General features: G+C 50.4%; 1 protein-coding gene across 2 annotated transcripts; it reads left to right on the forward strand.

Annotated features, from left to right (window-relative positions):
- The first annotated feature begins 1,488 nt into the window (after window positions 1-1,488).
- On the forward strand, window positions 1,489-11,666 carry ATCAY (ATCAY kinesin light chain interacting caytaxin). 2 transcript variants are annotated; one of them, XM_066336466.1, is made up of 12 exons: window positions 1,489-1,581; window positions 5,936-6,000; window positions 6,847-7,068; window positions 7,354-7,539; window positions 8,038-8,140; window positions 8,576-8,707; window positions 9,561-9,647; window positions 10,074-10,172; window positions 10,490-10,525; window positions 10,788-10,823; window positions 11,146-11,181; window positions 11,452-11,666. In XM_066336466.1, exons 1-12 carry the CDS (start codon window positions 1,505-1,507, stop codon window positions 11,459-11,461), a joined length of 1,089 nt encoding a protein of 362 aa, XP_066192563.1. In that variant the 5' UTR covers window positions 1,489-1,504; the 3' UTR covers window positions 11,462-11,666. The 2 variants fall into 2 exon arrangements, with proteins under 2 accessions (XP_066192563.1, XP_066192564.1); XM_066336467.1 differs by having other exon boundaries at window positions 11,149-11,181.
- Window positions 11,667-13,740: the final 2,074 nt, after the last annotated feature.

Consider the following 13,740-nt stretch of genomic DNA (forward strand, 5'->3'; position numbering starts at 1 on the left):
CTATTTTCATATATATTTATATTAATATCTATATCTATATCTATATTCATACATATCTATATCTATATCTATATCTATATCTATATCTGTATCTATATCTATATCTATATATTACATCTTTATAATTTTTCAATTTTTATATATATATAGGTAAATATATATTTTATCTTTTTATGGATTACATTTTTTATAATTTTTAAAATTTTCTATATTCCATTTTTAAATTTTTAAATTTTTCTCTATTCCATTTTTATAATTGTTAAATATATATATATATATATGGTTCTAAGTGTCCCTGGGGTTCATTGTGGGTAAAATCCAGGATTCCTGGAGCTGGAACTTTGCTCCCCAAGTGCCGGAGAACCGGAACACAGCCACAGCCCACCTCGGGCCGAGCTCCCCGGGGTTTTGGAGACTGGTTTGGGTCACCCGGAGCACGGCAGGAACGGGATTTGTCCGGGAATGACAATCCCGGGATGAACGCAGGGAGGGAGCTCTGCCCATCCCACCCGGGGATGCCGAGGGATGCTGAGGGATGCTAAAGGATGCTGAGGGATGCTGAGGGATGCTGAGGGATGCTGAGGGATGCTGAGGGATGCTGAGGGATGCTGAGGGATGCTGAGGGATGCTGAGGGATGCTGGAGGATGCTGAGGGATGCTGAGGGATGCTGGAGGATGCTGGAGGATGCTGAGGGATGCTGAGGGATGCTAAAGGATGCTGAGGGATGCCGAGGGATGCTGAGGGATGCTGAGGGATGCTGGAGGATGCTGGAGGATGCTGAGGGATGCTGAGGGATGCTAAAGGATGCTGAGGGATGCTGAGGGATGCTGAGGGATGCTGGAGGATGCTGAGGGATGCTGGAGGATGCTGAGGGATGCTGAGGGATGCTGAGGGATGCTGAGGGATGCTGAGGGATGCTGGATTCACTCGGGCCTCCGCACACCTCCATCCTTTTCCAGCCCAACCAGCCGCATTTTCCTCCTCCAGATGGTGCCCAACCCACCGAAAGCAGCAGGAAAAGCTCTGGAATAGCTGCAGAGGCAGGAGCAGGCTGCTCAGGGCTGAGCTCTGCGCCGGGCACAGCCCCAGGAATCACCCCAGACCCCTCAGCCTGAAATAAAAATTTTAAAAAATCCTGTAATAACGTCCAGGGTGAAAGCTGAGCTGAGGGGGAATATTCCCACCTCCCTGACCTGCCAGGGCTGGTCCTGGATCCTCAGCTGGGAATTTTGGGGAGCTGCAGGCCCGAGGAGTTGGGTACAAAGGTTTGAATTTGGCTGGCTGGCAGCAGGAGCCTTTCAGTGATGAAAAAACCCCAAATAATAATAATAATAATAATAATAATAATAATAATAATAATAATAATAATTTACTCTCAGGAGTGTCCACCCGTGTGGCTGCTCCCAGCTCAGAGATTCTCTGTGCCAACCTCTCTGATGCTCCTTTTTCCAGCCTGAGCCTTTCCTGGAGGGATCTGCTGCCTCCAGCCCTTCCCCTGGGGCCATGGGCACCACGGAGGCCACGCTGAGGATGGAGAACGTGGACGTGAAGGAGGAATGGCAAGACGAGGATTTCCCCAGGTGCGTCCCCCGGGAAAAACAAAAGCAAAACCAGGAGAATTTTGTTATTTTTTTATTGTGAGAAACCATCAGGGCACGGAGGGCGAGGGTCCTTCAGAGGCAGCAGGAGCCTGGACTCCAAAAACTTGTGAATTTTTGGAGCTGCTCGGAGCGCACGGAAAAATTTGGGGATGTTTTTGGCAGCACGGGAAGGAGGGAAAGGAGCTGGGTGTGGAGCACAGGGAGGGTAGGATGGATCCACCAAGGGATGGAGGGTGGATGGATTTGTGGATTGATGGACTCTGGATGGAGCAGAGTCTTCCCAAGCAGAGCAGTGCCAGGGATTTGCCATCGGGATGTAGTGGATCCCAGCCCGGTGGGAAAGGAGGTGACAGGAGGTGCCAAAGTCACACCTTCCACCTCCGCATCCACCCCAGCACCTGCACAGAGGTGCCAAAACCATCCCCACGAGCTCTGAATTCCCATTTCCAGCTTTGTTCCCACTTCCAGCCTGCCCAGGGCAGGGGTGGATTCTCCCTCTGCACATTCCAAACCCGAATTCCTGCTCCGGGTGACCCTGCCTGGACACTGGGGCGACACTGGGGTGACACTGGGTGACACTGGGTGACACTGAGGTGACCCTGGGGGATCTTTACAATCCCTTTCCAATTCTGGGATGTGGCTCCGAACCTTTCTGGGCCCCCGGAGCAGGGGCAGCCCCAGCCCCTGGTGCAGCTGCAGGTGTCCGGGGGCTCTCGGGGCTGCCCCAGCCCTCTCCAGCTGCAGCCCGCAGCATTCCCAGGCACAGAGAAAAGGGCTCCTGTTCCCTCGGGATGAGCCTGGCTCTGTTCCCCCCAGCCCCAGCTGCATCCCCGTGTGAGCCCCTCTGTGCTCCGTCCCACAGCACCGCGTTTGTCCTTCCCCGGGGGGGCTCAGCCCGCTCTGGCCTTCTCAGGGTGATGGAGGGGGGTTATTTTACATTTATTTCTTTCCCAGAGCTGCTGGATCTCTGCCAGCCTCAGGGTTTTAATGGAGTGAAAAAAGGAGAGAGAGAGAGAGAGAAGTGTGGAAAAGAAACGGGTGGATGGATGGGAGTCATGGAATGGTTTGGGTAGGAAGAGATCTTAAATTTAATCTCCTTTCCAAGGGTGGGGCTCCTTCCAGCAGCCCGGGATGCAGACAGGAAATCCAGGTGTAGGAAGGAAAAATGTTGGACTCCAGGGAGTCCAAGAGCTGCCCAGAAAATCCGGCACCATCCCAAGCATCACCTGGGAGCTGTGTCCCACCCTGCCCCTGCCAGCAGCAAACTCATCCCCAGGGAAATTTCTCCTAGAAAAAAAAAAACCAGCGCCACCAAACCCCGGGAAATGCCTCGGAAATTAAAGCCAAAGAGGAGGAAAAGGGATGTGAGCGAGGCCGGAGCTCCTCAGCCTCCTCCGGAGCGATTGGAGCAGGAATGATGCGAGACAGAGCCCCAAAGAGCCCCCGGGCAAAACGAGGGGAGGCCAGCTGCGTTCTACGCTCAACAGAAATAAATAAATTGTCCTTTTCCAGCCGCTTCCCCGCTGGAAGCGTTGGAATAATAGGGCAGAAGCTGCTGCATGTGGGACAGCGGCTCTTCCAGCAGCTGATTTGCTGCAGAGCTATTTTTGCCTGCCTGCCATTAGCCAATCTTGCCCCGAAAAGCAAAGGAAAAAAAAAAAAAAAAGAAGAAAAAAAAAAAAAAAAAAAGGAAAAAACACATCCTAGACAGAGATCTGGGCCGGGAAAACAGAAGCCAGCCGCTGCTGGAGGACACGGGCCGACATTCGCAGCATTTCCTGGGAATCCGGGGGGCGGGAGCAGCTCCAGGGGATGGGGGCGGGCGGGTCGCTGCCGCTGCCCCGGGGCTGATGCCCTGATCCCGGCTCGGGCGGGGAGGCCGTGACCGAGGAGCGGGCGGTGCGGAGCGGGAGCATGCTCATTCCTGCATCCATCGCTGCATCCATCGCTGCGTCCATCCCTGGATCTCCCGCCGCATCCATCGCTGCATCCATCACTGCGTCCATCCCTGCATCTCCCGCCGCATCCAGCCCTGGTCCAGGCCTGATGCAGCCCCGCGGCCATTCCTGCATCGATTCCTGCATCCAGCCCTGCTCCAGCCCTGCATCAATCCCTGTATCCAGCGCCAATCCATCCATGATCCAGCCCTGATCAAGCCCCGCTCCATCCCGATCCATCCCGCTCCATCCCGATCCATCCCGCTCCATCCCGCTCCATCCCGGCTCCATCCCGGCTCCATCCCGCTCCATCCCGATCCATCCCGATCCATCCCGCTCCATCCCGCTCCATCCCGGCTCCATCCCGGCTCCATCCCGCTCCATCCCGCTCCATCCCGCTCCCTCCCCGCGCTCCCCCCGACCCTCCGGCAAAGCGCCGCGCCCCCGAATTTGCCATCCGGGGCTGAGCGCGTTGGGTCAGAGGATTTCCGCGGCGGGCACTGATTGCGGCAGCCTTGGGGAAGGTAAGGGAAGGCTTTTTTTGGCTGGTTTTTGGGGCTTTTTCTTCCTCTCTGGCTGCCGGGCGCTGTCCTCAGGCGGATGCCGGGGTGAGGGATCCGCACGTCCTCAGCAGCCGCTGTCCCTCTGCCCTCCCCGTTTCGGTGCCGTGTCACCAAATCGTGCCAAGCGCCGGATAAACAACCCCCAAACCTCTGCGGGGACACGAGCAGGAGGAGCTGGAGGAGACAGAGGGATTTTTTTTCCGAGTGTTCCGGAGCGTCCTGGCAGCTCCCGAGGTGCCTTTGGTCGAGCCCTCAGCTCTGATAAATATACAGTGACCATCAGCAGAGGATTAGCCCTTAATCTACATCTTTATGGGGTTTAATTCGGCTGGTGGCCGCGGTGTCATGGCAGCAGGAAGAGGAGCTGGGCTGGATGCTGTCGCCGTTGTCACCTCCCTTCCTGTGTGGCTGGACAGCGATCCCTGCACGAAACCCTCATCCCGAAAATTCCGGGATTTCTCCCCCGTTCCGTCCCGGGGATGTCCCAGCAGCAGGATTTTACACCTGCCTGGCAGGAGGTGTCTTAAATGGACATTTGATAACGTGAACTTGTAGAGGTGGCGGGGTTTGCTGAAGGAATGTCACACGGAGATAATTCCAGGGGACAGGGACAGGTCCCAGCTCCGCTCCAGGGGAATGCCCAGGGTGGGCACCGCAGCCTCAGCCACATTCCCGATCCACATTCCCACCTCACTCACCCCAGGGTGGGTCAGGAGCAGCTCCAGCCACGCCCTGGGGACTGATTTTAGCCAGGAAAACTTTTAACTCCATCGATGTCTCCAGCTGGAGGGATTCGGACCAGGAGGATGCAGGAGCTGAGCACCAGAGGCTGCAAACCCCAGGGAAGGAGCCTCTGGCTCCAAACCAGGGCTTGGAATGCTGAGACCTGGATTTTAGCATGGAATGAACCCAAATCCAGCCCTCAGCAGGGGCTGGGAGTCACCCAGTGAGGGTTGAGGTGACAATTTGGGGCCACAGGCACCAAGGAGCAGCTGCTTCCCAGGGAAGGTGGTGGTGGGAGGTTTGGGGATAAAGCCGTGGTGGATTGGGATCAAAGCCTCCCCTCCTGTGGGCTGTGGCCATCCCAGAGCACTGCCAGGGACAGGGATAAAGCCCCAGGGCCTGGCACTGCCCCTCGGAGCTCCTCCAGAGAAAAAAAATGTGAGGATAATATGGAAAAGGAGAAAGTTGGCAAGCTCATCTGGGGTCAGGGTTTGTTCCCTGGCTGGAGTTTTCATCCCTTGGGATGGTCTCTGGAGGTGAGTGGGGATTGCACAGCGCTCCAGGAGGGAAGCACTGACCCCTGAGCAAATTCCCTGAGGGAACCCCCCGGGATGAGCCGGCTGGGAGAAGGGAAAGGGCAGAGCACACGTGGGGTTGTTTTTTCCCCGCTGCCTCCATTCTCTGGGAGTGACTTTCTCCTAACCACCCTCCCTGCTCTCTGCTGGGGTTTGGTGAAAGGAATCCCTCGCAGCCCCCAGGGCTGGCTCAGTTCCTTGGGAGGCTTTGGGAGAATATTTCAGGGATAAGGCAAAAGATCCAAAAGAGGCTCTTACCCCCAGGGTTGATCCAAGAGGTTTATTCCAGGAGGGGAAACGAGGGCAGGAGGCCCAGAGGGCAAGAGAAGTCCAGAAAGAGGACAAGAGGAAGAAAGAGGAAGGACAGACCTTTATCAAAGTTTCTGTCCAGGGGGGATGGCTGGACCTCAGCCAGTTGGGTCAGGAAAGGAAGGGAGGGTAAAACTACGTGGTTCCAGGCTTCAGGGCTCCTGGGGAAAAACCATTCCCCAGAGAAATTCGACAGTTTGAGGTTTTTTCCCCTCGTGTCCTGCAGGCCTCTCCCAGAAGAGACAGGGATGGAGTCCCTGGGGAGCCCCACGGAAGATGAGACCACGTCCTGTGAGTACCACCCTTCCCCAGAGCCTCAGCCACTCAAATATTCCAGTTAATTCCAGTCTGGGATGGTCTCACAGCCAGGTGGGACATTCCCCATGGAGCTGGGGGCTCCATCAGGGCACCCCGGGGGAACAAACCCGTAATCTCCAAACCCAGGCAAAGGGCAGATGGAAGGCAGGGAGAAAATTTTGGATTCTCCACCCTCCTCCAAAAAAAAAAATACCCACCAAATTCTCATGTGAGAGAGGAAAGCAGCAGGGATTTGAAGGACATGAGATAAAGATGTTTGACTCCAGTCAGAAGGCAACAGAAATCAGAAAGTTTTATTTAAATGATTTATTTTATTTAAATTATTTATTTACAGTTTTATTTAAATTCATTTTATTTATAAAATAAATGTATTTTGTTAAATAAATTCATTATAAACTTTTATTTACAGTTCATTCAGCCCTTTTATAACACACTGCACTAAAAGGCAGATTATTGGTCCATAGAACTGACACCTCTCCCATTGGCTCAGTAACAGAAATATCAAACAACTCCTGTTTTTTGGAATATTGTTTACACGAGGTCGTTTTGGGAAAAAGAAAAACAGTCAAAAAGTTTCCCCTGGGAAGAGCTCAGCAATTCTCAGGCTCAGGAAAATATGGAGCCCACAGTTGTCCATCTTTCCTGAAGAGCTGGGGGAGGAAAGTGGGATCTCAGGGCCGTGGGCACCTCCATCCCAGCGCCTCCCATCCTGACCCACCACCCTGAGGGCTCCAGATTCCATCATGGAATTATCCATGCTGGTGTCTCAGCTGGATCCAGGAGCAGCACAGACTGTCATCGTTTCTCTTTTAATCCCAGCTCCTCCCAACACTTTGAATTTTAATGGGGCCCATCGGAAGAGGAAGACTCTGGTCGCGCCCGAAATCAACATTTCCCTGGACCAGAGCGAGGGCTCCATCCTCTCTGACGACTTCCTGGACACGCCAGATGACCTGGACATTAATGTGGACGATATTGAAACTCCTGATGAGACAGATTCCCTCGAATTCCTGGGCAACGGGAACGAGCTGGAATGGGAAGGTGAAAAGGCTGGTTCTGGGTGAACATTTCCAGGGGTTGGGGTGGGGTTTTTAGCCTCATTTTTAAGACTTTCGACACAATTCACGGCCAGCAGCTGAGGATTGATGAGCAGAGGGGAGATTTTAAAGTAATTCCTATAAAATTTGGGCAGCAGAGGAAGGTTCAAACCCATAAATTCACAGAGACCAGAGCTGGAGGTGAAATACGATCAGATCATGACTCTTGGGGTTACCAAAGCTTTTCCCACATCCCCCTTCAAGGCACGAATCTTTGTCCCTCTCCCAGATGACACCCCCGTGGCCACGGCCAAGAACATGCCCGGGGACAGCGCTGACCTCTTTGGGGACGGGGGGACAGAGGATGGCAGTGCCACCAACGGCCGCCTCTGGAGGACCGTCATCATCGGCGAGCAGGAGCACAGGATCGACCTGCAGATGATCAAACCCTACATGAGGGTGGTGACACACGGAGGTGAGCTCCACGGCCCGGCTCTGCCTGGGGTGGCTTTGTCCCCGCTGGGTCACACTGAGGGGACGCCAAAGCTGGGTGGAATCTGTTTAAGGGGGAAATCTCGGTTTGTTTGGTGTCTCTGCATGTGGAAAAGCACAGAAATGCTCAGATGGTGCTAAAAAATGTTTAGTGGTTGTAGAATTAACGTCTGGAGGGGTTGCAGCAGTCCCTGAGGTGCTCCAGGGTCCACATGTGTGCGGCCAGATCTGTTCCCAAAATCCCAGCAGAGCCAGGGAACAAGCCAGCTCTAAAAGCCCCAAATTCCTCCTCTGAACCCCAAATCCACATTCTGGGAGGAAATCTCACAGCGAAAGAGTTCTGGAGAGAGAAACACTCACCTGGAGCTGAGCAGAGACACAAAACCCACCCCAGGGCCAAATCCCAGGGCCGTTTTCTCCCTCAGCTCTCCCCCCTTTCCCTGGGAAGTGTCACCTGTGGGTTTTTGGGTTTTTTTGGCAGGATATTACGGAGAAGGTCTCAACGCCATCATCGTCTTTGCTGCCTGCTACCTCCCGGACAGCAACCTGGCCGATTATCACTACATCATGGAGAACCTCTTCCTGTGAGTGCCTGAGGAGCTCTGGGAGGGACAGGAGGCTGAGGGAAGCAGCACAAAAGCTTCCCCCTGTTCCTGGGACACCAGGAATGTCAGCTGGGAACAGTCTGGATCCAAGCCCAGCACTCCCCAGTGGCGCTGGTGGGGACACAGCCTGAAGTCCAACAAGCTAAATCATTAAAATATTCCAGTTAGTGATTCAAATATTCCAATATCCCAGTTAATTCCAGTCTGGGATGGACTGACAGCCAGGCTGGGACATTCCCCATGGAGCTGGGGGGGTCCATCAGGGGCACAAACTGCTGATCCTTGAGGGACACCAAACCTCTTCCCAAGACCTGCAGGGAAAGGGTCTGGAGCTGTTTGAGGGTGACACATGAAAACATCTAAAGGATGTTTTTTGAGGCTGATTTGGGTCCCTTTTGGTCCCCCCGGTGGCAGGTACGTGATCAGCAGCCTGGAGCTGCTGGTGGCCGAGGACTACATGATCGTGTACCTGAACGGGGCCACGCCCCGCAGGAGGATGCCCGGCCTGGGCTGGCTGAAGAAATGCTACCAGATGATCGACAGAAGGTGAGAATCCTCCTGCTGGGGTCCCGTCACCATCCCCGGGCCTCTTCCCATCTCGGAGCTCAAAGGAGAATCGGATGTTCCTCCGCAGGAATGAGTCTGACCCAGAGGATCCCGCGTTTCTTACACCCTGTGATGTCACAGGGAGGAAAACTTAGAGTTTAAGGGTTTAGATTATAGATAGAATATAGTTTAGAATATATAAAACAATATATATATGCTTAGAATAGATTATATTATATATGTTAAAAATAAATGTATAGTATATAGTATATATACTATATACTATATACTATATATACTATATATACTATATACGCATATAATATATATCATTATAGATAATATTATCTATAATATATACAATATACCATATAATAAATCACATAATTTATATTAATCTATTGTGTATGTAATACATATTATATTATAGACATTATAGATACTATTATTATTAATTTTTATTGATTTATATATACTTATATATATTTAGAATATATATATATATATATATAAAGCAAGATGGAGGTTTTAAGGCATAGGCCAAGTCCTTTTTCACCTTCTTCATGGGTCTGGGTGGTATTTTTGTAATTTGAGAGAAAAATCCTCGCTGTGGACCACAGGTAGATGATTTTTTTTGGGTTAAAAATAAAAATAATTTAGATGTCATTTCGTAATTGGACAGTTCATCCTTAAAAGGCCTCGTAGAGAGAGAGATGGGGGCCGTTTTTTACTTTGTTAGAAGTGCTGTAGAACTCCCAGCTGGTGAGACTGCAATAGAAATAACAATTAATAAAACAAGAAATACATCTCGAGAATTTAATCCTGACTCTTGTGTGCCCTGACCTGTCCCCAGGCTGAGGAAGAACCTCAAGGCTCTGATCATCGTCCACCCGTCGTGGTTCATCCGGACGGTGCTGGCCATCTCCAGACCCTTCATCAGGTGAGCACCACGCCTCCAGCGGGGTTTGGGCTGGAAATTTGGGATCACTGAGTCATGGAATAGCCTCACTTTGGAGGGATCCACAGGGATCATCCAGAGCAACCCCTAACTTTGTGTAGACACCCCAATAATCCCACCCTGGGAATCCCTGGAGTGTTTTCCAAATGCTTCTGGCTGTGCCTGTTCCTCGGGAGCCTCGGGGGAAAGAACCTTTCCCTGATCTCCATCCCAACCCTCTGGCACAGCCCCAGCCCCTTCCCTGGGGTTTAACCTCACAAATCAGGTTTTAAGCCCACCCTTTGCCAGGGGTGACCGAGGTGAAGCTGCCACTCGTCCTGCACCTCTCAGACACTTCCAGTGACAATTCCAGAGGTGTTTTTAGGAGCCACTGGAGTGTCAGTGCTTCTCTCTCTCTCTCTCTGTCAGTGTGAAGTTCATCAATAAGATCCAGTACGTCCACAGCCTGGAGGAGCTGGAGCAGCTCATCCCCATGGAGCACGTGCAGATCCCAGACTGTGTCCTCCAGTGAGTCCCTGGGGAGGGGCAGCACAAAATCCTGCCCAGGGCTGGTCAAAATCCATGGATAGGGATCAAATCCACGGGTTCATGGGGCTGGGTCAAAATCCATGGATTGGGATCAAATCCGCGGGTTCATGGGGCTGGGTCAAAATCCATGGATTGGGGCAAACCTGAGCCAAGGAAAAGCCTCAGGCTGTGGCAGCTTCTGTCACCCCCAGAGCAAACACTAAAGGTGACTGAAAGTGCACAGCAGCATTTAAAAGACTTTTCATCTTTGTTTTATCCACTTCATTTGTCGAATCAATGTTTTATCTTCTTGGCAGGTATGAAGAAGAGAGGATCAAGGCCAGAAAAGAAAGGTAAGAGATGAGTTTGGGGATGGAGGGATGGATGGATGGAGGGATGGATGGATGGATGGATGGATGGATGGATGGATGGATGGATGGATGGATGGATGGATGGATGGATGGATGGAGGGATGGATGGATGGAGGGATGGATGGATGGATGGATGGATGGAGGGATGGATGGATGGAGAGCAGCTCCTCATCCCTCACCCCAGAAAAGCACTGGGCTCTCCCTCCTTTCCCACTGGGGATTCCAACGGGATTTGTGTTTACAGGGCAGAGGAGAAACAAGACATGGCTGAGAGGGAAAGGTAAGGAATCTCTGATTTATCCTTCCCTGGAACAGTCTCTGGGGCTGAGAACAACCCCGTGGCTTGGTGGCACCCCCGGGATCCAACAGGACATTCCCAGAGGGAAATTCTGGAGAGGTTTGGAAGACAAAATCCTGCAGCAGGATAAGGTGGGCTGGTTTTGGCCCTGATCAGAGCGGCACAGCCTCTCTCCTCATTCTAATTCCTGAGGGGGAGCAGGGAAAGAGCCGCTGGATGAGGCTGGATTATTCCAGGAGCTCAGGGCAGAGAGGAGGGCGTTGCTTTGTGCTGGAGATTCCCTCATTTTGTCCTCTCTTTGCAGCAGGCCCGTGCCCCCAGCAGAGGATCAGGAAACCAGGTTTGAGCTGTTTGTGTGTCTGGCAGAGATCCCGTGGCTTTTGTGACCCATCACCGGCATCCCCCAGCCTGGTGTCACCCCAGTGTCCCCTCTGCCCACCAAAGCCGTGCCTGGCTCCATCTGTGTCCCCACCACTCCTCTGGGAACCATTTCACCCAAACCCACTCTTTTTTTTTTTTTATTTTTTTTTCTGTTGATGTGGCGGCAATAATAACATTTTCTCTTGGTTTGCTGCCTGAAAACGCCTCCTGTCTCTCTTTTTGTGCCCAGCATGTCCTGAGTGGAGCAGCACGGAGGAGTGGAGTAGGAGAAGGAGCAGCCTGGCAGTCACCCACCACAACGACCTTTGGGGACAAGACCTCGCCACCACCTTCTTGCAAGTCCTGTAAATCCTGGAGCCTGCCTCCTCTGCCTCCGAGATGCCAAGTCCTTTAACCTTTTGGGAATTGCTTTCCTTTTTCTTTTTAAGAAAATAAAAAAAAATAACAAAAACCCCAACAAATCCCCCAGAAAACGAAGCAAGAGCAGCACTTTTCAGGACAGGGTCGGGTGTGTTTGAGGGACGGTCTGTGGAGAGCATTGGCACGGTGTGAATACTCACTGTGTATCCTCGTAGTAAGTCAAGAGCATCCTCCAGCCCACGGATTCCCCAGCCCAGAAAGAGAATTTATATTTTTGGTTTAAATTATAAATCTTCTCCTCCTTCACTCGCTGCTGGCCAGCAAGGAGCCCTTTTTGCTTTTATTTTTTTGTTTTGTTTTGTTTTGTTTTTTTGGGAGCTGCACCCCCAGGTTCCTCCAGGACATCCCCAAAAGCTGCCAACCCCTGGGAATAACGACTGCAGGCAACGGGAAAGAGCTTTTCCCTCCTTTTCACAGCCCACCGAGGCGAAGGAAGGACTTTGCTGATTAATTAATAGAATCATAAAACCAATTTCAGTTCTGCCTGTGAACAATCACAAAGCTCCTGGTGGGCCCAGGGTCTGTGACTTCACTGAGGACACTTCAAGCAGATTTTTTCTTTTTTTTTCCCTTCGTTTTTTTATGGATTTAGAGGAAAAATCATCAGCTTGGAGAGCGTGACCCACTGCAAGGGAAGTTTGCAGTTATACAAGGAATAAAGTGGATAAAACGTTGGATGGTGGGTTCAGAATCCAACTCTGGAAATGTTTTGTGCATCAAAAAAAAACATTCAAGAATGTTGCTGCGATGGGAAACAAGGAGGTGGGAGACAAGGAATCCAAATCTCCTTTCGTGGCTCTGGATCCTCAGCAATTTCCCCAGCAAAATGTGGGGTTTGGTTCTTTAATTCCTTCCCAAAACCACCCAGAAAAACCAATAAAAACCCAAAAAAACCCCATCAAACCCAGAATGAGCAGATGTGACAATGAAACTTCACGTTTTTCCCAGTGATTCCTTCAGAGCCAAGGGAATTTCAGCTGGGAAAAGGACAGATCCCCAATTTCCCTTCACTTGTTTCCGTGCAAAAGGCAATTTTTAACTTCCTGGAACTGATATTTTTTGTTGTTTGTTCGTTTCAAAAAGTGCACTTTGTGGTGGAGCACTCCAAGTGGTGTGCACTGGGTTTTCCTTTTTCCACAGAGTTTTATGAGCGTGGAAAGTTTGGATGGATGGATAATGGATACATGGATAATGGGGTTTTTTATGTCTTTTCAACACAGAGAAGAACCTGCAGCCCCATTAAGGAGAAATTAGAAGAAGAAGAAAAAAAAGCCGAAAGTGAATTTCAGAGCAGCAAAAAAAAAAAAAAAAAAAAAAAAAAAAAAAGGAAAAAAAAAAAAAAAAGATTAATTATCATTAAATTATTTCAACCAGTGATTTTACCTAAAGCTGCAAATTCTTGGACAGAAACATAAAATAAACAACTTTGTCCCAAAGGTGGAGTGACAAATCTCAGCTGGATGGGGAGAAATCTGCACAGCTGCTGGTAAAAAAATAAAAAAAAAGTGCATTTGCAGTAGGACTTGGAGCAGGATATAAATATATAAATATGTTTAAAGAATCAAAGGAAATAAACTTCATCCCTTTAGCAATACTGCTGGTGTCCCAAACGTGCACCAGGCCCCGTCCCTGCCCCACAAAACCATCCCTGGAGGATCAAAATTCTCACTGATGGACTCCCTGGATCCCATTGAGCACTTCCTGGCCTGATTGGATTTTTCCTGAGATTTTTTTTTCCTTCCTGGTCAATCCATGGGAAGTGACGTTTTAGCTGCAGAAAAAAAAAAAAAAAAAAAAAAAAAAAAAAAAAAAAAAAAAAGTTATTTTTATGCCCATTCTCACCAAAATCCTGGTGGTTTTACTCCTTCTGTGTAATTCCATGGCTGGACCTCGATTCAACCTGAAAAATCCCAACTTTTTTGGTTTTTTCTCCACACACAATCCTCCAGGTTTGGGATTGCCCAGAAATGTTTTTTTTTATTTTTGTTGTGGTTCACAAAGGACCACACCTGGAGTAAATCCATCCCCTTTTATTTTCTCTGTGTAAATGTGAGTGGATGTTTAGAGCTGCCCTCATGGTAATTTTTCCATCTCTTTG

The sequence above is a fragment of the Sylvia atricapilla genome, chromosome 26 (assembly GCF_009819655.1).
Source record: "Sylvia atricapilla isolate bSylAtr1 chromosome 26, bSylAtr1.pri, whole genome shotgun sequence".
NCBI classification, from domain to species: domain Eukaryota; kingdom Metazoa; phylum Chordata; class Aves; order Passeriformes; family Sylviidae; genus Sylvia; species Sylvia atricapilla.

Bases quoted from the DNA above. Each gene is read 5' to 3' on its own strand.
- ATCAY (XM_066336466.1), top strand. From the start codon at position 1,505: ATGGGCACCACGGAGGCCACGCTGAGGATGGAGAACGTGGACGTGAAG. The intron at 7,069-7,353 runs GTGAAAAGGCTG...TCCCTCTCCCAG, and splicing joins GAACGAGCTGGAATGGGAAG to ATGACACCCCCGTGGCCACG. The intron at 8,141-8,575 runs GTGAGTGCCTGA...CCCCGGTGGCAG, and splicing joins ATCATGGAGAACCTCTTCCT to GTACGTGATCAGCAGCCTGG.